Source organism: Tremella mesenterica (genome assembly GCF_000271645.1).
Source record: "Tremella mesenterica DSM 1558 unplaced genomic scaffold TREMEscaffold_1, whole genome shotgun sequence".
NCBI classification, from domain to species: Eukaryota; Fungi; Basidiomycota; class Tremellomycetes; order Tremellales; family Tremellaceae; genus Tremella; species Tremella mesenterica.
In genome coordinates this window covers 3,495,825-3,521,609 of record NW_006711225.1, presented here as the reverse complement: position 1 = coordinate 3,521,609, position 25,785 = coordinate 3,495,825, and the positions used below count along the sequence as shown (strand labels likewise).

General features: G+C 47.9%; 15 protein-coding genes across 15 annotated transcripts; 8 read left to right on the top strand and 7 right to left on the bottom strand.

Annotated features, from left to right (window-relative positions):
• Positions 1-63: 63 nt before the first annotated feature.
• On the bottom strand, positions 64-752 carry TREMEDRAFT_59104 (uncharacterized protein; the record flags this gene model as incomplete). Its single annotated transcript, XM_007001453.1, has 2 exons — positions 64-165; positions 294-752. The coding sequence occupies 2 exons, from the start codon at positions 750-752 to the stop codon at positions 64-66; spliced, it is 561 nt and encodes a 186-aa protein (XP_007001515.1).
• A 537-nt stretch (positions 753-1,289) lies between these two features.
• On the top strand, positions 1,290-2,232 carry TREMEDRAFT_59103 (uncharacterized protein; the record flags this gene model as incomplete). Its single annotated transcript, XM_007001452.1, has 4 exons — positions 1,290-1,663; positions 1,753-1,799; positions 1,850-2,132; positions 2,172-2,232. The coding sequence occupies 4 exons, from the start codon at positions 1,290-1,292 to the stop codon at positions 2,230-2,232; spliced, it is 765 nt and encodes a 254-aa protein (XP_007001514.1).
• A 168-nt stretch (positions 2,233-2,400) lies between these two features.
• TREMEDRAFT_70863 (uncharacterized protein) lies at positions 2,401-3,915 on the bottom strand (the record flags this gene model as incomplete). Its single annotated transcript, XM_007001995.1, has 7 exons — positions 2,401-2,488; positions 2,534-2,636; positions 2,679-2,736; positions 2,779-2,842; positions 2,892-3,176; positions 3,220-3,852; positions 3,902-3,915. The coding sequence occupies 7 exons, from the start codon at positions 3,910-3,912 to the stop codon at positions 2,401-2,403; spliced, it is 1,242 nt and encodes a 413-aa protein (XP_007002057.1).
• A 316-nt stretch (positions 3,916-4,231) lies between these two features.
• TREMEDRAFT_72937 (uncharacterized protein) lies at positions 4,232-5,547 on the top strand (the record flags this gene model as incomplete). The annotated part of the gene is made up of 9 exons (XM_007002117.1): positions 4,232-4,251; positions 4,304-4,427; positions 4,478-4,568; positions 4,614-4,900; positions 4,944-5,126; positions 5,163-5,231; positions 5,274-5,329; positions 5,373-5,431; positions 5,474-5,547. The coding sequence occupies 9 exons, from the start codon at positions 4,232-4,234 to the stop codon at positions 5,545-5,547; spliced, it is 963 nt and encodes a 320-aa protein (XP_007002179.1).
• A 532-nt stretch (positions 5,548-6,079) lies between these two features.
• TREMEDRAFT_59100 (uncharacterized protein) lies at positions 6,080-7,038 on the top strand (the record flags this gene model as incomplete). The annotated part of the gene is made up of 2 exons (XM_007001451.1): positions 6,080-6,567; positions 6,612-7,038. 2 exons carry the CDS (start codon positions 6,080-6,082, stop codon positions 7,036-7,038), a joined length of 915 nt encoding a protein of 304 aa, XP_007001513.1.
• Positions 7,039-7,709: 671 nt separating this feature from the next.
• TREMEDRAFT_59099 (uncharacterized protein) lies at positions 7,710-8,510 on the top strand (the record flags this gene model as incomplete). The annotated part of the gene is made up of 1 exon (XM_007001450.1): positions 7,710-8,510. One exon carries the CDS (start codon positions 7,710-7,712, stop codon positions 8,508-8,510), a length of 801 nt encoding a protein of 266 aa, XP_007001512.1.
• Positions 8,511-9,182: 672 nt separating this feature from the next.
• TREMEDRAFT_59098 (uncharacterized protein) lies at positions 9,183-9,662 on the top strand (the record flags this gene model as incomplete). Its single annotated transcript, XM_007001449.1, has 1 exon — positions 9,183-9,662. The coding sequence occupies one exon, from the start codon at positions 9,183-9,185 to the stop codon at positions 9,660-9,662; it is 480 nt and encodes a 159-aa protein (XP_007001511.1).
• Positions 9,663-10,039: 377 nt separating this feature from the next.
• TREMEDRAFT_15851 (uncharacterized protein) lies at positions 10,040-11,606 on the bottom strand (the record flags this gene model as incomplete). Its single annotated transcript, XM_007000354.1, has 10 exons — positions 10,040-10,132; positions 10,175-10,493; positions 10,537-10,591; positions 10,632-10,652; positions 10,699-10,788; positions 10,833-10,851; positions 10,896-10,978; positions 11,033-11,254; positions 11,303-11,442; positions 11,497-11,606. Coding segments are annotated over 10 exons (1,152 nt in total), but the record flags the coding sequence as incomplete, so codon positions are not given.
• A 1,787-nt stretch (positions 11,607-13,393) lies between these two features.
• On the top strand, positions 13,394-15,783 carry TREMEDRAFT_72936 (uncharacterized protein; the record flags this gene model as incomplete). Its single annotated transcript, XM_007002116.1, has 5 exons — positions 13,394-13,744; positions 13,802-14,071; positions 14,118-15,368; positions 15,451-15,707; positions 15,747-15,783. Exons 1-5 carry the CDS (start codon positions 13,478-13,480, stop codon positions 15,781-15,783), a joined length of 2,082 nt encoding a protein of 693 aa, XP_007002178.1. The 5' UTR covers positions 13,394-13,477.
• Positions 15,784-15,905: 122 nt separating this feature from the next.
• Positions 15,906-18,111, top strand: TREMEDRAFT_56085 (uncharacterized protein). Its single transcript, XM_007001011.1, has 8 exons — positions 15,906-15,963; positions 16,270-16,358; positions 16,684-16,829; positions 16,896-17,198; positions 17,244-17,660; positions 17,705-17,741; positions 17,857-17,909; positions 17,959-18,111. Exons 2-8 carry the CDS (start codon positions 16,274-16,276, stop codon positions 17,989-17,991), a joined length of 1,074 nt encoding a protein of 357 aa, XP_007001073.1. The 5' UTR covers positions 15,906-15,963; positions 16,270-16,273; the 3' UTR covers positions 17,992-18,111.
• Positions 18,112-18,344: 233 nt separating this feature from the next.
• On the bottom strand, positions 18,345-18,788 carry TREMEDRAFT_59094 (uncharacterized protein; the record flags this gene model as incomplete). The annotated part of the gene is made up of 1 exon (XM_007001448.1): positions 18,345-18,788. One exon carries the CDS (start codon positions 18,786-18,788, stop codon positions 18,345-18,347), a length of 444 nt encoding a protein of 147 aa, XP_007001510.1.
• A 1,374-nt stretch (positions 18,789-20,162) lies between these two features.
• On the bottom strand, positions 20,163-21,045 carry TREMEDRAFT_25672 (uncharacterized protein; the record flags this gene model as incomplete). Its single annotated transcript, XM_007000594.1, has 4 exons — positions 20,163-20,408; positions 20,557-20,730; positions 20,812-20,939; positions 20,988-21,045. 4 exons carry the CDS (start codon positions 21,043-21,045, stop codon positions 20,163-20,165), a joined length of 606 nt encoding a protein of 201 aa, XP_007000656.1.
• Positions 21,046-21,592: 547 nt separating this feature from the next.
• Positions 21,593-21,769, top strand: TREMEDRAFT_20279 (uncharacterized protein; the record flags this gene model as incomplete). Its single annotated transcript, XM_007000381.1, has 1 exon — positions 21,593-21,769. A coding segment is annotated over one exon (177 nt), but the record flags the coding sequence as incomplete, so codon positions are not given.
• A 429-nt stretch (positions 21,770-22,198) lies between these two features.
• Positions 22,199-23,325, bottom strand: TREMEDRAFT_67141 (uncharacterized protein; the record flags this gene model as incomplete). The annotated part of the gene is made up of 4 exons (XM_007001864.1): positions 22,199-22,368; positions 22,628-22,733; positions 22,911-22,960; positions 23,286-23,325. 4 exons carry the CDS (start codon positions 23,323-23,325, stop codon positions 22,199-22,201), a joined length of 366 nt encoding a protein of 121 aa, XP_007001926.1.
• Positions 23,326-24,017: 692 nt separating this feature from the next.
• On the bottom strand, positions 24,018-25,537 carry TREMEDRAFT_67140 (uncharacterized protein; the record flags this gene model as incomplete). Its single annotated transcript, XM_007001863.1, has 5 exons — positions 24,018-24,090; positions 24,186-24,588; positions 24,818-25,199; positions 25,339-25,418; positions 25,468-25,537. 5 exons carry the CDS (start codon positions 25,535-25,537, stop codon positions 24,018-24,020), a joined length of 1,008 nt encoding a protein of 335 aa, XP_007001925.1.
• Positions 25,538-25,785: the final 248 nt, after the last annotated feature.

Below are 25,785 nucleotides of genomic sequence, written 5' to 3'. Positions count from 1 at the left end.
CTTTCTTTCTTAGAATTACCTTCGGCTGCGGTCTCTACGGGATCTACCTCATGTCATGACGACTCATGTTGAGTACGTAGCCTCAATGGATATTCTTCTTGGTTCATCGTCTCCTACTTCTCCACTTCCATCATCGGGATTCAATTGTTGACTTGCTACTTTCACCTGATTCAAAGTATGCTTTATATTTTCAAATTGCTGAACATTTGTCATTCCAAATCCTTCAAGTTTCTTTGACACCTGGTCTGCAATCCCTTCCAATCCTCAACATCAATCAATTTATCAGCAAAGACTGTGTAACTGTTGACAGCCTCCGATACATTAATAGATTGCAGGTTGGGACTTTTCTGCTTTAGGATTTCCTCATTTGTCAGGTCAGTACATTCAAAAACCGTGGAACAATCATCGATTACCTTCGAAGCCCACCCTGTGTTCGAGTGCCTCTGAAGTTCCAGAATATCTTTATTGACTGTTTGACTATGATGATGCATTGATTGCAGATCTGTAGCAATGCTCATTTCATTCAATCCTGCTCTAATGGATGTAGCAAGTTCCACAGCCGGCTCATTCTGCATGAGCGCCTTATTGATATCGGTCACAAGTTCCTTGAGTAAATCTGCCAAGGTGTTCCGACGGGATGATAGCTCTTGTGACATGGATGATCGAGCTCGTTTCGCTATCGTCTCTTCTGACCGTTGTTGTGCACTGTGAGAAGTCCAACCATCAGCGCGGATATCCATCCGAGGAGGCATGATGGAATTTAAAAGGCGGGTGAACAAGGATTAGAATACCCTTGATTATGTTATTCCAGTTCTGTGGATTGAACAAGTAGAATATGGGTATTTATACGGCGCACGGCGACCTATGATGAGATGTGTCGGCTCCACAGTTCCGATGACGTGTTGTGGTTCTTGTGAATGACGTCGAAATGACCGAGTCGTGGGGAGACGTCGAAAGAAGGATAAGGAGCTCCACAAATGGTAGATCCTTTGAAGTTGTACTCCTCCTTCATCTAACATAACCTCCACCTCCTTTCTTTCTCCACCCCCCTTCTAACACTTACCATGATGACAGTATGATGCAAACTTCCCACTCCTCACTGACCATACGCAACATCACCACGATCATTCATTCTTGGAAAACTTGGCCTGGAGTCAAGGTGTTACTCAGTCTCCACAAATTCAGCAGAAGGTCAAGAGAAAAGGATCGTTCCAGTGTGGGTGTTGAATCACACAAGCGAGTTGAAGTGACATATTCTCGGAGAGTGGAAATCAAAATAGAGACTCACCATGCCTGGTGGAGTTTACACCAAAGGAAATAAAGTCAAAACAGCCTTCTTCACACATTTCCTCGCCTTCGCCATCTCTTTAGGTGCTTGCGTCCTGTATTTCCTCATCTACCTTCGAAATGTCCCTCTTGACTACTCAGCAGCTACACAACCCAAAATCGCACTACGAAATCGGTTTTGGTTGGTCGAACTCTGGGTAGCGCAGCCGAATGGAACGGATACGACTACTCTGACACATTGGGGATTTGGTGTTTGGGGTTGGTGTGGTACGACGGAAACGAATAGAGTAGGAGAGGAGAAATGTGTTCTTCATGGTGGTTGGACTCTACCGGCGGATGCGGATAAGAATGGAGTTACGAATCTGGGATTAGCTTCGTAAGTTTTTCTCGCACGTCTTTTTTCGCACATTTATCCGTTTTCTTCTCAATCACTTTGTAATCGGAGTATTAGTGCTGATGAGTTAGAGCAATCACGAAAAGTTTGGGACCAGCTTCCATCTTGCTCATCATCAGTAAGCCAATCATCATTGAGAAGAATATGACTTCGAATTGACATTGTTAGACGTGGTTATTCGGTTGGTGTGCACCATATGGATCCTTGTGACCTATATGCTCCCCGGGAAAATCAACCCTAAAGCGTTTGAGGCCCTTCCAAAAACACCCAAGGGTAAAAAGCTCTCGCTCCGAACACGCATGGGGTTTTGGCTCATGGGTCCGAGACCATTCGTACCCTTGTTCTTGAACACAGTCTTCGCCGTCACGGTCCTCATAATCGCCGGGGTGGGGACGCAACAAACTGTTACTGGCCAAGATTCGACAATCGCATTAGGAATGGGGACAAAATTGTCAGTGTCACATCATCTTCTCCCATCCTGTCATTTCAGATACTGCCAAGCTTTGACTCCATACTCCATTTTTCACTCATTCAGACAAAGGATGATGTGATGACTGACGACAGCTTGATTTCCACACTTATAGCCGAATTTTGTGCTCACGCCCTCTTGTGGGCAGGAAGATTAAGGCCAGAAAGAGCAGAGTACGATTACACATGACTGAATGACGATGCTAAGGAGAATTCGTAATGTGCGTGACGGACATATGTATGTGAAGGTTCTAAGTCCGGATAAGGGTGAGACCTTTTTCTTCTCTGGCAACGTCGAACGGATCTCTCATTGATCCTGTTCTTTCCCTGTAGGTCTCACTGCATGTCAGCAAATTGAGACTGGTGACCGTACGTTCAACTTACGCAAATGTTGCTCTCAGACTTGCCATGCGAGACTGTAGCCCTTCCAGTTGGGCGGCGAGAGTTAACAAGGCGTTTTGATGGTTGTTAATCGTGGTGGCGATTGCTGCCTGTCAACTGGGGTCCTACTATCAGATGGTCCACTTGCCTTCGGGCGATGGAGATTCGTTCTCGTGGGCCAAAGATCCGATGGCCCTATTGAGTTGCTTCTGGTCAGAACGATCTTGCGTTGCCTTGTTGAGACTCACAGATATTGTTTTACGATATTTTATCACCCTCTCTTCCATAGCGGCGGCCACGCGACTGAAAAAGCTGAATGTGAGTTGATTTCGGCGGTGGACTAAAACGACACAGGACATACTCTTGTGGGAAATCCCTGTGAGCGGCAACCCGGATAGCGCCAGGCCTTCCATCTACGCTTTTATATGTTTCCCAGATCTCCGCTATCCGTCGCAGATCGTCTTCTTCAGCCACGAACTTTGCTCTAAGCTGACTCAGAGAGGCATGCAGTCCCGCTAGTCCTTGAGTCAAAGCAGTTCCTTCCTCCATAGCGGCTTTGACTTCCCCCGAAGTTTGATATATAGCTCTACCAAGAGGCTCGGTAAGCAATCCCTCTCCTGCTTTCTTTTGTTCCTTAATCCATGAGCTGATGACATCAGCACGGAAGTACTTGTACATGAATCACTCACTCTACCTGTTCTATATTCTTCTGCATGTTTTCAGGGAGTTCGGAAAATTTGGTAGTTTTACTGATTGTCAAGGGAGCAGAAGTGGAAGATTGCAACTGGTTTGTAGCAACGGAAAGTAATCCTGACGTAGGCTGTTGCTGCGGTTGCGGTTGACCGAGAAGTGAGCTCGTTTGAGTCGTTGTCGACGGTTGGCCCAGAGTGCCGAAAAAATTGGTGGTGGGCTTAGCGGTCGTGATTCCAAATCCCCCGGTCGTACCTTGACCATTTTGTGGAGTTCCGAAAGAGAAGCCACCAGGCGCAGGAGCAGTGGTAGATTGTCCAAGCTTGTTGCCAAAGCTGAAAGCCGACGTTGAAGTGGCGGCGGGCTGATTCTGGACCGAAGTCTGCTGCTGCTGATTGTTCTGACCGAGGGAAGGGAACGAAAAGCCTCCTCCCGCTGGTTGCGTCTGTGCTGCTTGAGTAGTTTGAGACGACTGATTGTTGGATAGATTCAGGCTGAAAGGATTTGAGCCGGTCATCGTCGCCGACTGTGCAGACTGAGATGGTTGGGTGGTATTGGAGGAAGGAAAGGAAAAGGCGGGAAGGTTGCCTTGAGAAGAGTTTGGGGCAAAAGAGGAAGTGGGAAAGTTGAACCTACAGCAAGGTCAGCTCTATGGTCAATGTGGCATATGACGAGACTCACTTGAAAGACATGTTTGGGTGGGATTGAACAAGGGGCAGGTTTTCGCTCGCAGCTCGCCATCCGAGAGTGGTTGGATGACATCAGGCACCTTATCTGCGCCACCCTTTTCCGTCTCGCCACCGTCCCACTTTCTTTGCCCACTTTTATGTTTTTCAAACTTATCGCGGTTCCTCTCACTCCTTCAAAGATCCCCATTCATACTTCTTTCCAACGTTCACTTGAAGAGTGTCATAGATGGGTGCTGGGTAGATATCAAAGTGGAATCTCTTTGCGACTCTCAGAGCTGGGGATTTTGTCGGTCTCTTGCTCACATTTGTACACCGCAGAGGGATGTCGTCCGACTTGGACAAGTGCGTGATTCTCTCGTTACAGCACATGTCGTTACACGCTGACACGCTGTAGACAGATCGCTCAGCTAAAACGATGCGAGATCATCCCCGAAGCAGCCGTCAAGGATTTGTGTATGAAAGCGAAAGAGATCCTCATGGAGGAGGGCAATGTGCAGTATGTCGACTCTCCAGTCACAGTGAGTGACCTTATGGACCTGTATGACTTTTCACAGCTAACATATCACAGGTATGCGGCGATATACACGGACAATTCTTCGATCTCATGGAGCTCTTCCGCATCGGAGGGTTCTGTCCCGAAACAAATTACATCTTCATGGGTTCGTGCTGCTTTTCTCTTCAACTCGACATCAGCTCATTGATAGGCGACTTTGTAGACCGAGGCTTCTACTCAGCCGAAACATTTCTCTTACTACTAGCGTACAAGGTGCGATATCCAGATCGGATCACACTGATTCGTGGGAACCACGAGTCGCGCCAAATTACCCAAGTTTACGGATTTTATGATGAATGTCAGCGGAAGTACGGCTCCAGTAATGTCTGGCGATACTGTTGTGACGTCTTCGATTATCTTTCCCTGGGAGCCGTAGTAGATGGCCGAGTGTTCTGCGTGCATGGAGGCTTGAGCCCCGATGTCGCACGATTGGATCAGGTGAGCACGCAGCGACTCCGTCGGCAACAGGGCTGACAGAGAGATACGGGTCATAGATAGAAGACAGGAGGTCCCGCATGAAGGACCCATGTGTGATTTGTTATGGTCAGACCCAGACGGTAGGCTCTTCGCTCTATCTTTCGTAATACGCTCATCAAAAGATGTGAACGGCTGGGGAATGTCTCCTAGAGGAGCCGGCTTTCTATTTGGTGCCAACGTGGTAGAGGTGAGTCACATCGGCACAAGCTAGGCTGACAGAAAGCATTTCAACCATCATAATGACATTGAACTCATAGCACGGGCACATCAGTTGGTAATGGAGGGGTACAAGGTGAGTTTTCTACGAAAGCGATCCACATGCTGACAATCGAAGTTGATGTTTGATCAAAAGATTGTGACAGTGTGGAGCGCGCCCAATTACTGCTACAGGTAGGTTCTCATGCGAAACCCAAGAGAGCGGTGCTGACGATAGATGTGGGAACGTAGCCAGTATACTGGAGCTGGATGAGAATCTGAAGCAGGAGTATAAGGGCACGTCGTTCACTTACAACGAGTACTACTGCTGACAAGCAGTCTTCGAGAGCGCACCTCAAGACGCGAGATCAATACCACAAAAACGACCATTGATGCACGAATATTTCCTTTGATCTCGTGATCTGCTTACTACGTCACCGTGGACTCAAGAACGCGTCATGGTGAACAGGCTTCCTGGTGCGAGAAGTGCAAGAAGTTACTCACGACGTCTGACTACGTCACTGACAGCGTGAGAAAATTCATCAACGACCTCAGTATCGCCTCGCGGTCCCCATTTGCGACTTCCGACGTCGAAACCTTAGCATCGCCCCTATCCTCCGCCTCGGCCGGAACTTGTCAAACGATACGATAATGAAAGGAGCGTCGTGGACTGGGGAAGAAGACAACCGCCCATGACGACGGCCTCGACCGTACCCTCCCTCTCTTTTCATCATTGATCGATGTTTTTCTCCGAATCAACATATAATGTCTAGTTTTCCAGGCTATCCTTTGTCCAGGGCAGGATATGAGAGCTTGTTCATGGAGGATCAGTCCTTTGTAAGGGGTGGGAATGCTCAGGGTTTATGTGAGGTTTCAGAGGATATAAGGTAGTTCAAAGTGAAACCCAAATCATTCACAACTGCACACTCTACTCAAACAGATCAAATGTCACAACCAAGCGATAGGCTTCTCAATTGGACCGATGTCGGTGGAGCCAAGTTTCTGAGCGTCTTTCAGACTGGTGACTCCGACCCGATCACCGAGGCTAGAAGGAAGGCACTCAGTATTCAACGCTCCCCTGAGTTCATGAGGTATGTCAATGAACAAGGAGGCACCTGGCGGTCCACAGACTTCTTGATAGTTCCTGCAGTCAACTCGGTCAACGGGGCCCCGAGGGTGACTGTCCAGATCAAGAAGTACTTTGTTTCCCTGTTTGAGCCTTTTAAGAGCAGACCCTTCAATCAAGACTCTGTTGAGAGCGACCAGATAAAGTATCATGGCATAGAACAGGTGGCCGCAAAAGCCAGAGAGATACTCAGTCAAGGCCCCGAGTTCCCAGAGGATGAGTTCTCGACCAAGCTGATGCAGGAGTTCTCCCATCCCGAGACCGGATTACGCCGGATTCCCTGGCAAGACACCGTGCGGGTGGGTCGGTGGGTCGACGCCAAGTGTTATGCAATCTAGTGGAGATGGTCAGGTATCCGGGCAACGTGTCTATGATTGAACCGACAGAGGATGAGGTTGAACGAGTTCGGAAAGAAGAAGAAGAAGAAGACAAAGAAAACGAAGAAAAGAAAGAAAAGGCGATGGTGACACGTGGCAACACAATGACAAAGCTTGCGGAGCCGTTATCGGATTGGATACTCACCGGAGACGTCATGACTTATATCGAAGAACAGAAATTAAAATCTGCCGCCATCGTGTTTTCAGCTCGAGGCAATGAAACTCCAACGGTAGATCGTGTCGGTTTGGTGTCACCGGATGACGAGACCGGGACATTAGTATTGTTGACCTTAGGGTTCAGCTGGATCAACCCTCGCGATGGAGCGGAAGATTCAACGCAAACGGCTTTAGCGCCCAAGAGTGAGAATGTAGAAGACACTCCATCTTCTCTCACACAGTAACTTGTGTATGTTCTATTCAGCAGGAAGGTCGATGGAATCCAGTTTTAGTGATGACGATGAATTGATGAGAGTTTTCCGAACTGATTTCTGTCCTACTTGCTAAAGGATTCAATCCACACCGAATGACGAGGGTCTGTGTCCATCAGCTACTCATTAAATGCGTGAAAATGAAAACTTACCAGTGATCTTGATGAAGTGACTTGATAGGCAGACGCCTCAAACTAACAGATTTGTCTAGAATCCGTTGAAAGATAGTTTCATCAAGGGGAAGTTGGTGATGGCGGGACACCGAGCTGAGATTGATTCGTCCCTTCCCTCCTAATCTCGGAGACTGATCCCGTTCCCTCGGACGTATCGACGTTGATAGCTTTCTTGAGTGGGGCTATATAATCATATGGTCTGTATCAGATCTCTTTGAGACACGTATCAGCCAATCTCGTTCCCATGAAAGGAGGTACTCACATGTAAGGACTAATGAAACGTGACTGGTCCAGAGCCAAGGGAGAGATGGCTCGAACCTTTGACGTTACTCGACACATGTCGTGATCCAAAACTCCCCCCTAACGAACTCGTTAATAAGTGGTTTTCCTGCCTCTTCCGTTCCTCCTCCGCTCCCATCAACAGTCCTTCTACAACATACCTCCTATCAGCATTGAGCGACGTCAACAATCATGTCATCATCAAGAGAACAGACCAACACAAGCATGCCGTCCACATCTGACCTAAAGACGGTTGTTGTACACACCTCTACTTGGCCCAGTTTCTCCACCAGTACGTACATGCGCAATTTTCGATACCATGTTGATCTCAAGGAAGAGGAATTCACTTGTTATGTGTTAACGAATGAGAGGATTTTGGTGAGAATGACATATGAGTATTCTTGGCCTACCAATATGTTGGCTCGATGGGAATTGGAAAGTTCGGAGGATGAATTGGATGCGGGAGACTCGTATCAGAGGACCATGATTGATTGTTACGATCCCCCTATACCCTCAGCAAGCGCTATTGTCAGGTGGGCTTATCTCCATGAATTGACGGAACATGAGTGCAAGATTGGAGCAACAGTGACATTACCGATTGACAAAAAGACCTTCGTCAGAGTTCTTGAAAAGGAAAGAACAAATTTGCAATGTATGTTTGGTGAGACCTTTGGGGAATTTGCGTTTGCGCAAGGTCTTGACATAAATCGGATGAGTGAACACTTGGGAGATTTCGTGCAGACGAACAAAACGTCATTATTTCCATTGGTTTACGTTGAGAAGGAAGACGAGTCGGAGGATATCAAGCACGAATGTGATGAGTCGGAAGATATCAAACAGGAAGAAGATGAGCGGGAGGACGTGGACTGGGAGACGCTTCAAGTAGAGGATATGAAGGTGGAAGAGGATGAGAAAGAAGATTGGGGGGGAGTGGATTATGACTGGACGGAGATTACTCACGAAGATATGAAGAAGGAAGACGACGACTTTTGAGGATTGAACTTTGTTTCATGAGGATGTAGGAGATGTGATAAGTTGTTACGAGACCTCACGCTTGGAGCATCTCTTGGAGCAATCAGCAGCCAGCAAGTTAGCATCCGTAACCTTTCCCATTCATCACTTTATTGTATGAGCGATGTCCTCATAACGGAAAAGAAGACTCACAAATCAGATCAAACACTCACGTTTTTCGTCGTAAGGCTGTGCATTCAGTTTGTCACATGTGTCAAGCCTATCCCATCCTCCGTATGAAAGGAAAGCCGATATTAATGATGATATCAGTAGCACATGTTTGATTTAAGCCAACAAGCTCCTTTGTCTATCACGTTGCTTAGAATCATCACGCTTCGAGAGGAAAGCCTCATGAATGTGACTCCTCTCAACAATTCTTTTTCCTCGCCCATCACCATCTTTGATTTGACTCGAGATTAGACTTACAATATTCGAACCAAACATGTCTGGAGCCAGGGAAGAACACACGAGCGATACCGACGATCAACCTCTTCCTGTTGACCAGGTCGTTTGCCATACAACAGCCTGGCCACAGTTCTCAACGGAGAAGGGGTTGCGTAATTTCCGGCACTTTGTCTCTTTTCGGCAGACAGATTACACCAGATATGTGCTAGAGGACGAGACGATTCTCCTGAGTATAACTTATGAGTACTCATGGCCGGTGGACATGTTGGACCGACGGGCGCTAGCGAGAACGCCGGTCCGAAAGAGAGAGAGAGATCGTGGGAAATCGAGAATTCTGTATTGTGCACCCAGGCCGCTGTCTTCGCTCCCGCTGAGCCGAGCGTGGAAGTCAACACTACTCTCATAATGAGTCATGACGACACTTCAGAGCAGCCCGTGGAGATCGGGGGAACTGTGGAGTTGTCAGTGGACCGAGTCAGCTTCACCAAGTACCTGAAGGAGAGGGAGGAGAAAAGACTGCAGAGCCTTTTCTGGGTTAATTTTGGAACGATGGCGGAAGCGATGGGACACAATTTGTTTGAGATCAAAGGTCAAACGGAGACTTACCTCAAGGAGCATTCCTCCACAATGTTGCCATTCCTCACGGTAAAGACAGAGATGCCGTCCAGCGGAGATAGTGACTCCCCAGAGGTCAAGACGGAAGATACGAGTGAGAGAGCGACGTCCTGAGCGGACTCAGACAGTTGAAAAGTCCACAGTTTCAACTACTCCAAGCCACTGAGGGACCCCGCAGATGTTCACTGTATATGAAGAGAGAGTCCAGGCGCGGTTACGACCAAGAAACAATTTAGAGTGACGGGGAAGTCTGTTTTGATTCTCCATTGCGAGGAGGGGAGGTACATTCAGTCGTAAAGGTTCGAAATCGATGCATCAAGCTCCACTCTGCATGATCGTCAGCTCCGTTGCAAGTCTTAGAGTGTTACGATGGGATATTCATGTGTACTTTCCCGGGTCTTGGGTCGCACATACTGTACCTACCAGTTCATGATATATTAAACAAATGGGGACAGCGATGACCACTCACACATGAGGCCTACTGTTTCTCGATCGCCAATTTCACCAACTCTTATCGTATCCTCCTCCTGGAGACATCTCACCTTGATAATATCTTCCCAGTATATCGGCCGGGCCTTATCGTCCTGTGCATCAGTCCAAACCAGCTCGACATTGTCTCTACTTACCAAGCTAAGAGTGAGCCTGTTCCACAACCCCGCGGCCACTCTCCGGTGAGTCTCCTCAGAGGGATGAAAGCAATCGACCGGTGATAAAGCTTCGATTGGCCAATGTTCCAGATCGATCGCTGAGCCGGGTTGCCATATGGCCGCAAATGTGGGATCATCCTCTTGCTCCCATTCACGTATCACTTCCAGAACGGCGGTATCGTACGCTTCACCGAGCTCATCCATTCTTTGCCTTGTGTAGTCGCCCGCTGGACCTGGTAGTAAAGCACAGGAGCATTCAACGGGAAGGTGTGGAATGGCCGGTAGTAAAGGTCCTTGACTGGGCGGTGAGCGCTTTGCGAGAGTGTCAAAGAGAGGCGTACCAATAAGGATCTTTCCGTGTTAGTTTGTAAATTGTTGAAACTCGAAATAGTCCGACTACAACTTAGCTTCTCAGCGTGTAAATTTTGCGGCTCACCGATATTGACAATGACATTTCCTGGACGTTAACCTAAACCTCCCGTAACAATGAAAACGAGACTCACGGACGTGACTGCGAAGGTGCTCGACGGCGTGCTTGATGTCGTGGGCAAATTGTTGAGGAGTTCTTGAAACTGAATATTGTGTCATATTTGCTCATGGTCAGTACATGTGGGATAAAAAAAGCAAACGACCTTACGCGACAAGCAAAATGCGCACTGAAAGAGTCAGAAAACGTCTCAAGAGAACACAAGGGACTGACCAGATCGTTTGCGCCAATGCCAAGGTTCAAATATTTCCATTCGTCTCCTAGTCTCAGGGAGGTGATAGCAGGGATGAGATACTCTGTGAAGCGGTATCAATTTCCTACGCTGTCTCAATGGAGAGATGGCGGCTCACCGTCGACCTGGGACAACAGGTTGGCAGCCACGCTTCCGCTTACAGCCGCATTCAGTCCGTCGGTATCCGGGTGGCAAGCTTTTGCCGCACAAGATACCGGAGGGTGGTGACCAATAGACCCACCAACGAGCTCCGGGGAGTAATGGGAGATGATTTTGGCCAGAGAGATTGCGTCGTCGTCCATCCCCGTAGCATAAGAGAGACCACGGTATTCTTCCCATACTTGAGGTCCTTCGTGTCAGCTACGTATGATTTTTGTTCAAAACATACTGAATAGTTTCCCTTTACGAGGACTGTGTGGTATTTGCATATCATGAGCCGCCTCTGGGTCATCAGGGTAGGGTCGAGCGACCAAACCTGCGGTGATGGAATCGCCTATAGACATGATGACCTTGAAGTCGTCTGGTCTCCTAGAGGTTCAGCATGACCGACCAACTCAGTCTGTGAAGTAATGAAGAACTTACACATCCTTAGCACTTTTCGGCGGTGGCCAACGGGGGGTCAGGACTGGACATAAGTCGAGCTGGTCGATGGACACGTAAGTGCCGGGCAGGGAGGGAGACGGTGGGCCTGGCCCTCCAGTTTTCAGCCATGTAGGATCATACAGGACAGTCAAAAGGTAGGTAAGATGAGCTACAAGCCCCATAGTGGCAACATGTCAGGACATTGAGTAGATGTTGAAGATGGCGAGTTGAGCCGGGTTGGGTGGGATGGGGGAGTTTGAGATGTGGGGTATGCGGTGCGGAGCCCCACGTTCTCTCCCCACGCAGTAAGTAAAGTGGGATCCGAGGCGGCTTTCTTCACCTTCTCCGAGGATTCGAGGACCCGAGGGTTGAGGGGTAGCAAGTATGTCAAACGTAATAAATACACGAAGACTACCGAGGGAGAAGCCGGAAGATTGTCTGTAAGTCTCCTTTGAATAGGATAGTCGTGTCGTTGACTCCATAGGGCCTGTCGCTTGACAGGAGCAGCTGCGTTCTCCGGATTGGGGGTATACGCCCTGTATCAAGCCAACTCCATGGGAACTTTCAGACGTATGAGACCACCGGGAAGTCCGTTGATTGCGGGGAAAGTCACTGCGGTGTTAGGACTAGGTACGTATGGCGAATCGACACATGTAGGTACGAGCTAAGCTAATGAGCAGTGTTCGTCTCCCTCGGCTTGGGACGATTGGTGATATGACCTCTCGAGCCTGCTCATTTTCCTCTCCGTTGGTACATACTCGCGTCAGCGTCAATCTCAAATATCATATCTCATCCAAGAAGGTATCAAACATAGTCATGCTCTAACAAGATTGCACATGTTAGACTTCCATTAGCGTCACGAGTACCTCTCATTGGTGGTGTTTCCTCCGCAGGACCTCGCAGTATGGCAGTATCCATCTATGACGATAGTTGTGTTCTCCGATCTGCACTATATGAAGGGTTGGGATACTTTCAATTAGCTGCGAAGCTGTTTTCCGGAGACTTTTCCTTATTCGGTACCGGCGCAGTCAGAGTACCTTCCTTCCTTCGCAGCTCGCAGCTCGGTTTCTCTTCCTTCCTTTGCTGTGCATTACAACCTGTTCCTTGGTATCCCTCTTCCTACAGATATCGTGCCACAAGTGATAGTGCGCTGAGCTACCACTGACGTCCTTTCCCGCAAACCCAACTCTGGCTGCTTGGAAACCATTGGCACCGTCAGGATCATCCGAGACAAGTCGCTCAAACCTTAATATTCGACCACGGACTACGCATCAAAGCCCTGAGGAGGAACCGAACTTCGCGCACGACACGAAATCTCTTCACGCACGACAAAATCACGTGATAAAGCGTTAGGCATGCAGCACAGAGACGTTAGGCGCACGCAGGGACACCCTTCCGTCCTCCCCCCCTCCCCAATTGTCCTGTGGCCAGAGTTGCTAACCTACTCCATGATCTATGCATAGAAAGATCCTGGTTTTTACACGGACATGTAGAGATCGTCCCCCTCTATTGGTCAGTAAAAGTTTCAGGCTCAAAGGTCAAGAACTGACCGAGATAAACTGATCTCCCTTCCACCCCTTCTCCCCATGAATTTCCGGCCGCCTCAGAGCCTATACTGACTGGAAGGTATTCAATGGGGATTATCGAGGGTCCTGAGAACGATGGTCAGTGTCTCAATATCATAGCTTATCTCCTGTAAGTTGCAGAAAGTGATGAAGTTAATTGATATTACTTGAAAGTATGAGAAAAGTGGAAGGGCGATCTGTGCACAAGAAGCCACGTGGTTTGAGACGCCTAACTTGATTCTGCGGCATGCCTAACGGCTAGTCACGTGATTTTGTCGTGCGTGAAGAGATTTCGTGTCGTGCGCGAAGTTCGGTTCCCTGAGGAGAGAGGACCGAGAGACGATATAATAAACCCCTTTCTTCTCCGAGACTGTTTTTCCGTTGTCTTTTCTTCGCCACTCTTTGGATTTAGCAAGATGAGTGGTCTGACAGACCCTCTTTTACCGTCGTACAACGACGAGAAGAATGTCGACAAGAAGACGGAACAGGTACAGCAAGGTGCTTTTGACGAATCGCAAGTCGTCCTCAACGTGGGCCATCGACGTGAGAAGTTCACCAAACTGGTCAAATGGATACTCTTGATGGTTTTCGCTTCCTGGGGTGCAAGAACTGTCGGACATCTGTTCACACGGGATGAATGGCATGGCGGATGGGATGATTACTCTATGTCACCCCCTGTGGAGGTGAGTGATCAAAAAGGTTATGAAAAATGGTGCAGGATCGAGCTGACTGCGGCGCAGTACTCAACCGTCGACGCTACGTATTCCGAACCTATCATGACCGAAGTAAACGGACGAATGCTCAATACGGCTGAAGCTACTTTCCCTATTACTTTCGGGAAACATGCTTCTCTCTCGCTCTCTTTGCTTGCCGATACGAAGATCTTTGTTTCTCGCCATGAAGCAGATGAGGGGTTTTTGCGTATTGTCAGTGCTTGGAAGGATATTCCACATGAGATGACTCCTGTCATAATGTCATCTAGTGAACACGACCATGTGATTCGTATTGAAGTGAGTCTTATCATCGTTCATTTGGAATATGAAGCTAACGAGACAGGAAATGGATGTTGTAACTCATCATGTCCACTTGGTGCTTCCCTCCAAAACAAATCGCATTCCTGCTTTGTCGATCGATTCTCCATCGCTTTCTCTGTTACTTGACGCATCGGCACAAGAACTCAACTTTCACTCCCTGTTCCTCTCCGTACAAGGAGATATCGAACTCCCCGTCAATGTTCATGCTCAGATGGTGGACCTCAACACTGTAACCGGAAAGATTGAAGGGAACTTTAACGTATCTCGTAAACTCGTACTACACACTGTGACGGGGGATATCAACGCGACTGTCTTTGTTCGTCCTCTACACCATTTCAATCATTCTCACAAACCTGGCAAGGAGCATGGAGAAATGCACGATGGCACGGTGATGGAGGCACATCGTCAACGTATAGGATCCGGGGGAGGCTGGTGGAGTCGTCTGACGGGAGCGATGCGGATGAACAAGAAATCTTGTCATGGGCGGTCTCGCCGAGGGAATGTGCAAGTGCGACGACGTTATGTAGGAAGCGAGAACATGAGACGATCGTTTGGTGTAGGAGATGGTTTTGAGGGACCTCGTTTCCCTCCTCCTCCGCCTGGACATGGTGGACCTCATCCTCCTCCCCCTCCGGGACATGGCGGACCACCACCACCACCCCATCCCCCTCCTGGGAAAGGTAGATTCCCTCCTCCGCCACCGGGTCACAGAGGTCCTCATCCTCCCCCTCATCCTCATGGCCCTCACCACCCTCCTCCTAAAGTCATCGCATCCTCATCGACCGGCTCTATCACTCTTGAAATTCATCAACCTTGGTTTCTCAAGACCGAAGTGTTCACGCACACTCACTCCGGTTCCATCTCGGTAGACCATAAGACCTTCCACGGATTTTTCTCAGCTCAGACTCACGTCGGTAATGCCACCATCACCACGGGTGAGAGGAAAGAGGTTAAAGTTCTCAAACAGGTCGTTTGGGGAAGTGGAACATTGGTTGATGGTATTGTGAAACCCGTCAACGTGACTGGGAAACATGAGTCTCGTCAAGAGCTTGAGAATCCGGAAGAGGAAGGGTATGTCTCATCTCGTTCGCTTAGTGGTCTGGGTATTGATAAAGCCAGGTCGGTTCAATTGATGGAAATCGAGTCGACGTCGTTCCTTGAAGGACCAGATGGACCTCGCGGTCCTCCTGGACCTCCTGGACATCCTCCGCCTCACAAAGGTCCACACCACCCCGGGCCTCCTCCCCGTGCTCATCCTCCCTTCGGAGGTAAGGTGATTGCTCATACTGATGTGGGGCAGGTGGTGTTAAACCTGTGAATTGTATGATCTACGTATGATATATGTCAATGATTAGAATGGTGACGGGTCGAGAGTAATCTGTAGACGATGTATCGATGTTTTTGTCACCGAGATCATGTACCCATGTACCCTTCTCTCTCTTGCTAAATGGTTCAATGGCCAATGGCCAAACGCCACATTCGGACATATCGGGACAGTCCGGAAGATTCCGGACGAAACGGGGAGGAAGGGAAAAGAGACGAAGCAAAGCTTATCGCCCTTGGGTACCTGCGTCCTATCACATCGTTCAGATTGGGCGGGGAGAGCAAGGAGGTACGCCGTACAGGGAGGAAAAGAAAGACATGCATGCAGGTTGTCCGAGCAGTACAGCCGAGCAATCGGAATCTGAGCAATAGGCAATGAAAGAAAGGGAACATTTGACCGGGCGTGGGGACAGAGGGAACTTGACTGTGGGGAGGGTCACCTTTTTCCTCCCTCTCTGCATATCACCTGGTCATATTTCTCTTTCAACAACTACCTCCTACTCTTATCACCTAACTTGGAAAACATAGATCACTTAGACGCATCCGTGAGTTATCCTATCAACACCAAGAAAGATTTGAAAGTGTTTGATGCTGACGCCTGTCATTGTTTCTTTGCTTCATCGCCTCCTTCATCTCCCCATACCATACACCGGAACCGTTCCGAACTTGTCAACCATCATTCCTCCTCATCCGTCGTCCTCTTTCTCCACATCATTTCTTCACACTCTTTCTGCTGCAATACTCTACATCCCTGTCATACCCGCACTCTCCTCATAAATACGCATCTTCCGACAACCCGTCGTCTGATCTGTCACTTTTACCTCGTGTGACTTGAACATTTGGAAAAACAGAAAAATGTCCACTCTCATCGCTACTAAGCGTGTTGACTTGTTGGCGCCTTACATGGCCCTTCCCCAGGGTACTCGAGTCCAAGCCGAGTGTGAGTACAACCGTTTTCCTATTTTACATTCACCCCATCTACCTGTCTTTCATTCCATCATGGAACTCTCATCTGCGTAAACCCCTTATCTTTCGAGTTCGGTTGTAGATGATAACATTCCAATCTCCGCCGTGCTGCTGTCAGTCGCTTTTCCTTGGCATGTTTACAACAAAGGATATCAGCTGACATTATTCTTCTCATCATGCTTATCTCCAATCCATTGTCTTTTAACAACCACCTCACTATCAAAATGTCACCCCGCCCCTCATCTGTCGTTTCGTTCGTGACCACCCTCCTTTCCATCATCTTTCTTTCACCTCAACAGACATCTGGATCGATGGCGATGGTGGTCTCCGATGCAAGACCATGACTCTTGAGGCTCCTCCTGCTTCTGTCGCCGACCTGAAAGAATGGAACTTTGACGGTTCTTCAACCAACCAAGCTCCAGGGGACAACTCTGATGTTTTCCTCGTATGTTCCCCCTTTCTACTCCTCATTCCTTTGATTCCATCAGATTGATCTTGGCTCATGTCATAGCGCCCCGTTGCCATGTTCAAAGATCCATTCCGTGGCGGTGAAAACATCCTCGTCCTTTGTGAATGTTACGATAACGATGGTACTCCCAACAAGTCCAACTATCGTGCTCACTGCAAAAAAGTCATGGACGCCGCTGCTTCTGAGGAACCGTGGTTTGGTCTCGAACAAGAATACACCTTGTTCGATGCCGATGGTCAAGTTTACGGTTGGCCCAAGATGGGTTTCCCAGGTCCTCAAGGTCCTTACTACTGTGGCGTAGGTGCCGGTAAAGTGTTCGCTCGTGATTTCATCGAAGCTCATTACGTATGTCTCTTCTTCACTTCTGATAGTATGTGAACTGACAATCAGCGTGCTTGTCTCTACGCCGGTGTCAAAATCTCCGGTATCAACGCAGAAGTCATGCCTGCTCAATGGGAATTCCAAGTCGGTCCTTGTGAAGGTATCGATATGGGTGATCATCTTTGGATGGCACGTTTCCTCCTCCTTCGTATCGGTGAAGAATGGGGTATCAAACCTTCCCTCCACCCTAAACCTCTCCAAGGCGATTGGAACGGTGCGGGTTGTCACTCCAATTTCTCCACCAAGGACATCCGTACTCCTGGAAAGGGAATGGCTGCTATCGATGATGCCATCGCGAAGCTCAGCAAGAAACACCTCGAACACATCGCAGTTTATGGCGAGGACAACGAATTGCGTTTGACCGGTAAACATGAGACTGCATCCATCACCAAATTCTCGGCTGGCGTCGCCCACCGTGGTGCTTCTGTGAGTCTACTCGGCTTTCATTGGTCATAATGGCTAATGTGAAGATTCGTATCCCGCGTCACGTCGCCGCCCAGGGCTATGGTAAGTCATCCCTTTCTCATCTTGAACCCGTGCCTCATCCCCTCCCCAATCCATATCAAGCAATCGATCCGACCGATCTGAGAGCTAAAAATTGGACAATTGCTGATATTTGCAGGATACATAGAGGACCGTCGTCCCGCCTCCAACGTAGACCCTTACCGTGTCACCGTAAGTCAACTCCGATCTGCGCAACAGGTAATCACCATCTGACACACAGGCCATCATCGTTGAGACCACCCTCCTCAACTAGAGTGCTAGGCTCCGGTCAAATGATCCCCTCCATAATTGTCATTGTTCCTTGTTCAAACACCGCACTGCGAATATTCCCGTAGATCTATGTTAGGAAATGAGATGAATGGCGTGACTCTCCAATGATTCCCGTTGACTGTCGAATTTCTGCATCCCCCCCCCACTTGATTCACACGGCCCAGCCCATGGGGCAGCATCGGCTTACTGGAGTCTATCGTACGAGAATATCGTATGCATATAAAGCGATACACGAACCCTGTCAACCTGCTGGCTACATACGTTGATTGCAGTGATCCACTCGAACATACCCACACACACACAACCTCGCTTATGGTTACAGTTCGAATAGGCACCTCACACATACCAAACGCCCTCCTCCTTTGGTGGTCTGTCAGTGAGCGAGGGTGGGGCTTGGGTATAATCGAAGCTTTTCGCCAGCGCACGTGAGGCCTTCCAACTCGGGAGAGTGTACTTTTTATCCCTGGACGTGCGGGAAGTAGCTGCTGTAGTGGGAAGAGCGCCCAGGACTGAGGCGGGATCCTGGATAGGATTTCGAGAAGCGAGTTCGAACTGTTGCGCCATGTATAGTGTTTTCTTGCGGGAAGTGCCTGCAACGGAGGAATCAGCTGAACCATGGTCCAAGTATGGCGTGACCCTGTCATCAAGAGTAGTTACCGGGACATCGGTTGTTGCTGAGGTAGTGTTGGGGGCAGTTGTGGGGAAATCCAGTCTCCCGAGAGAATGTGTTTCCTTACCGTTAGAGGTGACAAGTGTGAAGTCTGCGCTGAAGGATGTCATAGTCGGTAGAGGGGCACTGAAGAAGTCGTAAGTTTTGTTCGTTTGTTTCTAGAGTTGGTTCGGTGTGATCTCTTTGAGTTTGAAGAGTAGGTTCTTGCGGAAGGGGTATATATACCTTCCCCCCCCCCCCCCCCTTCAAACTCAAAGAGATCACACCGAACCAACTCTAGAAACAAACGAACAAAACTTACGACTTCTTCAGTGCCCCTCTACCGACTATGACATCCTTACTCCGAATTTTTTACTCCAAAGTCTAGACTTTCAACACCATTTCTTCTAACCCCCACTTGCCCCCCTCTGTCCTTCTCCCTCGTTGTCCGAGACCGCTCGGTGAAATCTGACTCATCTTTCACACGCCTCACAAGATAGACGTCAGAGTTCTTAGTACACTCAGACCCCGCATATATTAAAACGTCAATGTGACCTCTGGTTTCCCTCCTCGTTGAAAATTATTTCGTCTTTGGGCTGTACGACCAACAAAGGAAGGTTGGACGATATATGATCTCATATGACGTAGTATGACGTGGAACGATTTCTGACGTTATGGTTTCTTCTCACTCCAACGTGAGAAGACTACTGTAGGATTTGTTCATACTGTAGTGTCTGTGGATCCTGTCGACCTTTCATGTGACGCACCATGAAGTGACGTGTGGTCATGGAGATTGGTCTGGGCTTGAAGTTGTCGTCATCATGACTTGAGCCGAGCTCCAAGATCCAAGATAATGCCAAGAGAGGACTTGTTGAATGGTCGAATCGGTCGAATGGTTGCTCGAGCAGTCGCACTAGGCTGTAAAGGGTAATAGATGGGTAGCGGGGTCCCAAAGTGAACGTTTCGATGTGTGGATGTGAGGTCTGTGCAATAAAAATCTGTGAGTCAGATGACGTACGAAGGGGTAGAGGTATGCCAAGTAGACGAGAGGCGATGACGAGGCCGAGTTTCGGGAGAGAATTATGGTTATACGCACTGTCTGATACTTCCCCGAGTACACCGGGTGATACGTACAGTATGATAGACAAATGGTTATCGCTTCATTCGCCGATATATGACGTCTGTTTTCTCACCGTTCGAAGGGTCTGGGAGATCCGGCGCCTCATGTATCCCTCTAGATGCATCTCCCATTCTTGGTCGTTCCCCAAGATCCCCAACCAACTACGTACATGTGGCAACCGAGGTGGGTTTGGGAATGCGGTCCTACGTCTTCTTGATCTGTCATAGACCGAATATGAGTCAGCCTGGCTACTGAAAGCCAAGACTCGCCGAGGACAGCTTGGAGAGCTGAACAAAGGAGGTTCTTAGTTCTTGGCGTTGTTCAAATCTCATCAGCCAAGTTGTCAGTGGGAAGTATCATACCATTTCATGTCGTCTTTTAAACATTATCTTTTCCTCCCTGGAGGCGGTGGTGGTGGGAGAGCGAACAATCCACCACTGCTACCTCCCTCTGATGTTGGACCAGGGTTCGATGAAGGTTTCTTGGTCTCTCTTCCAGGTAATTTAATGGTGAATGTTTGTCCTTCTTTTAGACTGTAATCTTTGGGTGGGGCTGAGGGTTTGAGTGGAGCGGAAGGATCTTGTGACTGATTGGGGGTAGAGCTTCTTCTTGCGAATGATTGTAATGCGACCTGAATGTGAGCAAATGCCCTGTGAATGGTGATATTTATCATGCTTGAACATTCAGATTGTAGTTGGGTAGGGGAAGGGTAGGCTAACTCCTGTCCCGACCAGCCGTGAATATGGTCATGGGATCAAAAAAGATGAAGAAAGATTCACCTGAAAATCAAAAGCATCCCCTCTTTCCAAAAACCCCATCCCTATGGTGGCCTTTTTACCACCATCACCTTCCACCCTCAGGACAAAATACCGGCTCGAGTCTAATACCGGTTCGACTTGAGTCCATGGTCTTGCGTATCTAACTTGAGCAAAGAGTTCTCCAGAATTTGCGTCCTGGTCCTCAGCTTGGCGTTTCCAAACGGTATCGAGATGAGTTTGACAAGGGAAACGCGGTCGTCAAGGACAAGAACTCACCTCTAATCGTAATTCACATCTTTCCCCAATCTCCAATACCCTCATTCTGCCTTTCCACAAGAAAGACTCGACATTCCAATCGGCAGCTTTATGTCCTGATGATGTGGACAGTGGCGGGACCTGGTAGACTCGCCGGTCAGCTTGGCTAACTGGCGATATAGGAGAGATGAGCTCACCCATCACTTCCCTAGCTATGTGAAGGACCGATTCTATTTCTTCTCCTAGTTGATCCATTGGAGCTTGCGCTTCTCCTCTTTCTTTGAGATGTCAAATAGGTATACTGAGTATGCGTATGATCAAGGCCAGTATACGACTCCTTTGTACGTATATTGTGAGTTGTCAACACGGAGTACTAGTACGGAAAGATGTGGACGAAAGTGAATTTGTGGCCTAAGTTTGTATCGATCACACATAGCAGTGCTCGGATCGCGATTTGGACACGTGGCTTTAGGCGAGTGCGAGTGACGTCAGGTGACAAACGATTCGTTGGCCCCTTCAATCCTCTTCTTCTCGAACCACCTTCATCACTTACACATCTACATTATCACGGGCAAAACATACTCAACTGATTATATCAACAATGTCCGACGCCAACGACAATCAAGACAAACCTGAAGAGAAAAGTGAGTTTTTTTCCAACCAATCTCTACCCTCAATCATTTCCCGCCACCCCGCCACCCATTCATCTTTCCACAATTCCATAATTGTAAAGCACGATACTCCCAACAATCCTGACCGGTGAGAATAAAAGCTCTTGTGACAGACGACTGATGTATAAGGATTCGGTATCCTACCTCATCCAGCTAAAACGAATAATCCCGCCGACTTGAACCAAGAACCCAAAGAAGGTGGCGGTCTCCAAGGTGGTTCTGCAAACGCATATGACTTACCGGGCGTTTACATCCCCGATGCGCAAATCGCCAACAGTTTAGAAAAGCCTAAATCGTCAGATGAGGTGTGTCATCCCTTCCCCACTATCATGAATAAACAAGCTGATCAGACAGCTCAAAGCAGAAGAAGCAAAGTTGAACTCATAAATCTATCTTTGGAGGAATGATCATCAGTGTAATCTAATTTATGAGTATGCGTTATTCATGCAGATATGCAGATATGATCAAATTGACGATCCCCATCTTTCTTCTCCTTCCGGTTGAGGGGTTTCTAGTCTAGGAGCATGTTCTTCTATGGTGTACATCGGGTGAGGAGGGGTAGGTCCTGAAGAAACGGATAGTCGTGCTTCTTCAACTTCAGAGTCACTTTCTTCTATTGATGGATGGTGGGATAATGAACGTATGAGTCGGAAACTGAAAATCAGTACTGGCGTACTCACAAGGCACGAGTCAACATGGTACGCTTGGTAGTAGGATGATGTGGAGAATCAAAATACTCACGCATCTTTACCATTCGAATAAAATCGTTGCAGACGCTTTTCTCTGAGGAATCCGAGGGAATCGTATAATGCGAGAGAGGTGAGGTTGTCGTGTTCGGTCTCTAGAACGACTTCATGTGCACCTCTGCGGGTCATTTCAACTATTGCCAGTTCAACAAGTTTGGAAGCTGTGCGTTAGCAGGGCACAGTCAGTTTAGTGGTCCGTCTGTTGAGCAACCCAACTCCGAGACGACGGAAGGGCTTGTTGCAAGCTAGCAGCAAAGCAAAGCATGCAGTGCCGAGTGTGAAGTAAGCGGATTCCGTTTCGATCTTCCAGAAGAGTCAAACTTCAAAAAATGAAGATACGCCAAGTGGAGATACGAAGATAGAGTTAGGGTAGGTAACGATGCAAGTGATCCAACCGGGAAGAGACAAGAATCCACCCACCTATCCCCCTCCTTCTCCAATCTTTATCCACACTGAGCATAGCAATATATCCTCTACTCGTTTTACCTTTATGACTCTCTTGTTTACATACAATCACCGCTATTGCCTTTTTAGATATTTCAGAAAAATACACCTATTCGTCAATCACTTCCATCTTACATATTTGAAGGACGACTGACAAGGAAAGTTAAATGTGGCCTAGGGAGGTCAGCGTCATTCTCGAGAATCTCGTCATTCTCCCAGGAAAAAGGTTAATGTCATGATGATGAAATGATGAAACAACGTGGTGAATGGGGACATACCATTCATCAAGAAAATATCGATATGTGTAAACTGAGAAATCAACAAATGTCCCATATTCTGCTGAACAAACGGATTCTGAATGGTCGTGTGCACTTTTTATAGAACGATAATAGCTTTTCACTATGAGGGGTTCACGATTAGGAGGAAAGATTATCATCAAAATGATATGTGAAAGTACTTGCAAGAGGATAAAGTGTGGTGTGGTAAACATGATTTACATCCTCCTTCAACCATTCCCCCTCCTCATATTTCGCATCTAATCTCATATTATATATTTCGTACATAACTTACCATGCCTCCAATGAGTAAGAGTATGAAGGGTATTCCTTGTCAAGGCAAAATGGGTAGAACATACCATTATAAGGTTCACTCAATTCTTGAGCGACCAAATCCATGATATTTCCTAAATCCTCTTCTTCAGATCTATAACTTCTATAAAATAATTCATCCCCTTTAGCATCTCTGAACCTGTCTCTCACTTCTCGTGGCTGAGCCGAATGTGATATCTTCTGAATATTCTCATCTTCCACATGTGAAGAACTCAAAGGAGTTGCAGGGTCGATGGTAGGTGTCAACGAAGAATTCGAAGAAACCTTGAGGATTGATAATGTTGATGTCCCTGAATCGAGAGGTTTCGAACGTGATGATCCCGCCGATGAAGATGCCTGTGGATGACGAGGAGGAGTAGGATTCATCTGTTCATCCGTCTAGAGCGATATGCATAACGGAGATGGTAGAGATAGAAAAGTCAAGATGATGGATGAAAATCGGAGTTGGAAACGAAAATCGTCAACAAAAGGAATACCATTTTATTCCTTAAACTTGCCTCTCTCATAAGTTCTATCCCCGTCCTTTTGTAAACGTGCTCAACACAGTAGTTTTCGACTAATTGCATAGACAGTAGCATGGTAGCAGGTAGCATATAGCAATGCGGTGATACAAGATTATATATATGCAAGAAAAGTTGGATGTTGTTCTGATTCTTCTCACTTCTTCAAAATCTTACACTTCTTTTACTTTTCAATCCGCTTTACGTCTATTATCCGTCTCTCCACCCACTCTCTCCCCTCCTAGTCCAAGAGAGGTACTAGGACTGTCCGGTCTTTGCGGGATTAACCTTCCTGCCGCTCCTCTTCCCATAGGTTTCTTCACATCCAACCCTGACCCATCATCCTCCCTCGAGACATTATCAGGAACGACAGGTTGACCTCCTCTAGTAGCTACCCCACGTGGATTGATAGGATGAGACAAGTACGCTTCGCTTTGTACCCTCCTCGGTGGGGGTGGGGTGTTGCGCGGTCGATTAGCAGATCCAGGTCTGGAGATCCCAATACCTGTATCGGGGGTAAGACCAGATGATGTGAAAGCAGAGCTGGAACTCCCGGAATCGTCACCCCATGGGAAGTATGATGGGGGCATTTGAATGGGAGAATGAAGGGGTGATCCTCTGACAGGAGTACGAGGGGCGATGATACCTTCTTCGTTTTTTGCTCCTCGACGACGGATAGTAGGGAGGACGGAGAGGATGGGCATGAGGATGGATTTGACTAGAGAGGTGGAAGCGGGAACACGGGAACGAGATCGGGATGGGGTCGCGTATGTTCCGGGACTGGAGAGATCTACTGCGCTTTGTGCGGGACTGGGTGGAGCAGAGTGATCTGTAAGTCAGCTGGGGCTGATCCACCCTTTCAGCACGTTCGAACGATTATTCCTTGGTACACGGTATGCACCAAATGCACCGTCGCACCATAAGGTGGTCTCGGAAAGATCAAATATCACTAATCCTGGCGCTGGCCGACCGTCGGGATCGACGAAATCAAAGTAGCAATAGGAAATCACGGTGCAAAGAAAAGAGGAAGTATAGAAGAAAAGGATTGAAGAACTCACCAAATGAAGGAAGAGCATTATCATTCGCACTCAGACTCAAAAACAAGAACAGAGGCACAAACCAAACGCAAACTGCGAAGAAAGCTGCCACATCCATGAAAGCCACCGAATCCACCTCTTTGACTCCCGTCCCATACCTATACGTGGGCTTTCGGAATCGTTTCGCTTCTTGAGCTTTTGCAGCAAAGTGGAAGAACCATATGAAGTGGTCGGCCACGACGAGACAACACGATGCAATGAATTTGATACTGGTCAATGAGATATATGGCCATGTGGAGGAGAAGTTTTGGAGATAGACGATATGACAGAAGATGGAGAATATGATGTGGAGGAGAGGAAGACCGTCTGTTATTGCTAGTAGAATGTGTAGGATGATGATGGACTGTATGTTAGCATTTTGATACTGTACCTCTTGTCCTTCATCGTGCCGGTCAGCGTAGAAGCTAGATTATCGAACATCGATGGGGAGTAAGGGTATAGTAAGAGAAGGTTGGGGTGAGCTGATAATTAAGACAACTCACGTAAATAGCTCGGATACCTATTGATTTGGCATATCTAGAGTGCTCTTCTATCAATTCTGCCAACCATAATAATCCACTAGCTTGACAATAAGTACTTCTCAATATCTCCAAGTAGAAACGAGGACCTACCAAGGGAGAGAGTGACAAAAAGGAAAGCTGCCAATCCTCCAACATACGATAACAGATGCAAAACCACCATTCTCCTTGACTACTCTAACACGATATCCGTGTATTTCACAGCACACCAAAATCTAGCTCCTCTTGAATTTCTGTCAGATGAATAGACTCAGTTTGAAGTTTCGTTTTGAAGAAGTGAAGCTCGAACTTGACAGCGCGACAGTACGAGAGGGGAAGAGGTCGAAACTCAAATCACGACCGCCTTTTACGTTGAAGCCCGAGGCGATGTGCTTTTATCTCGCACCGACTTTTGACCTGATACGATCGAAG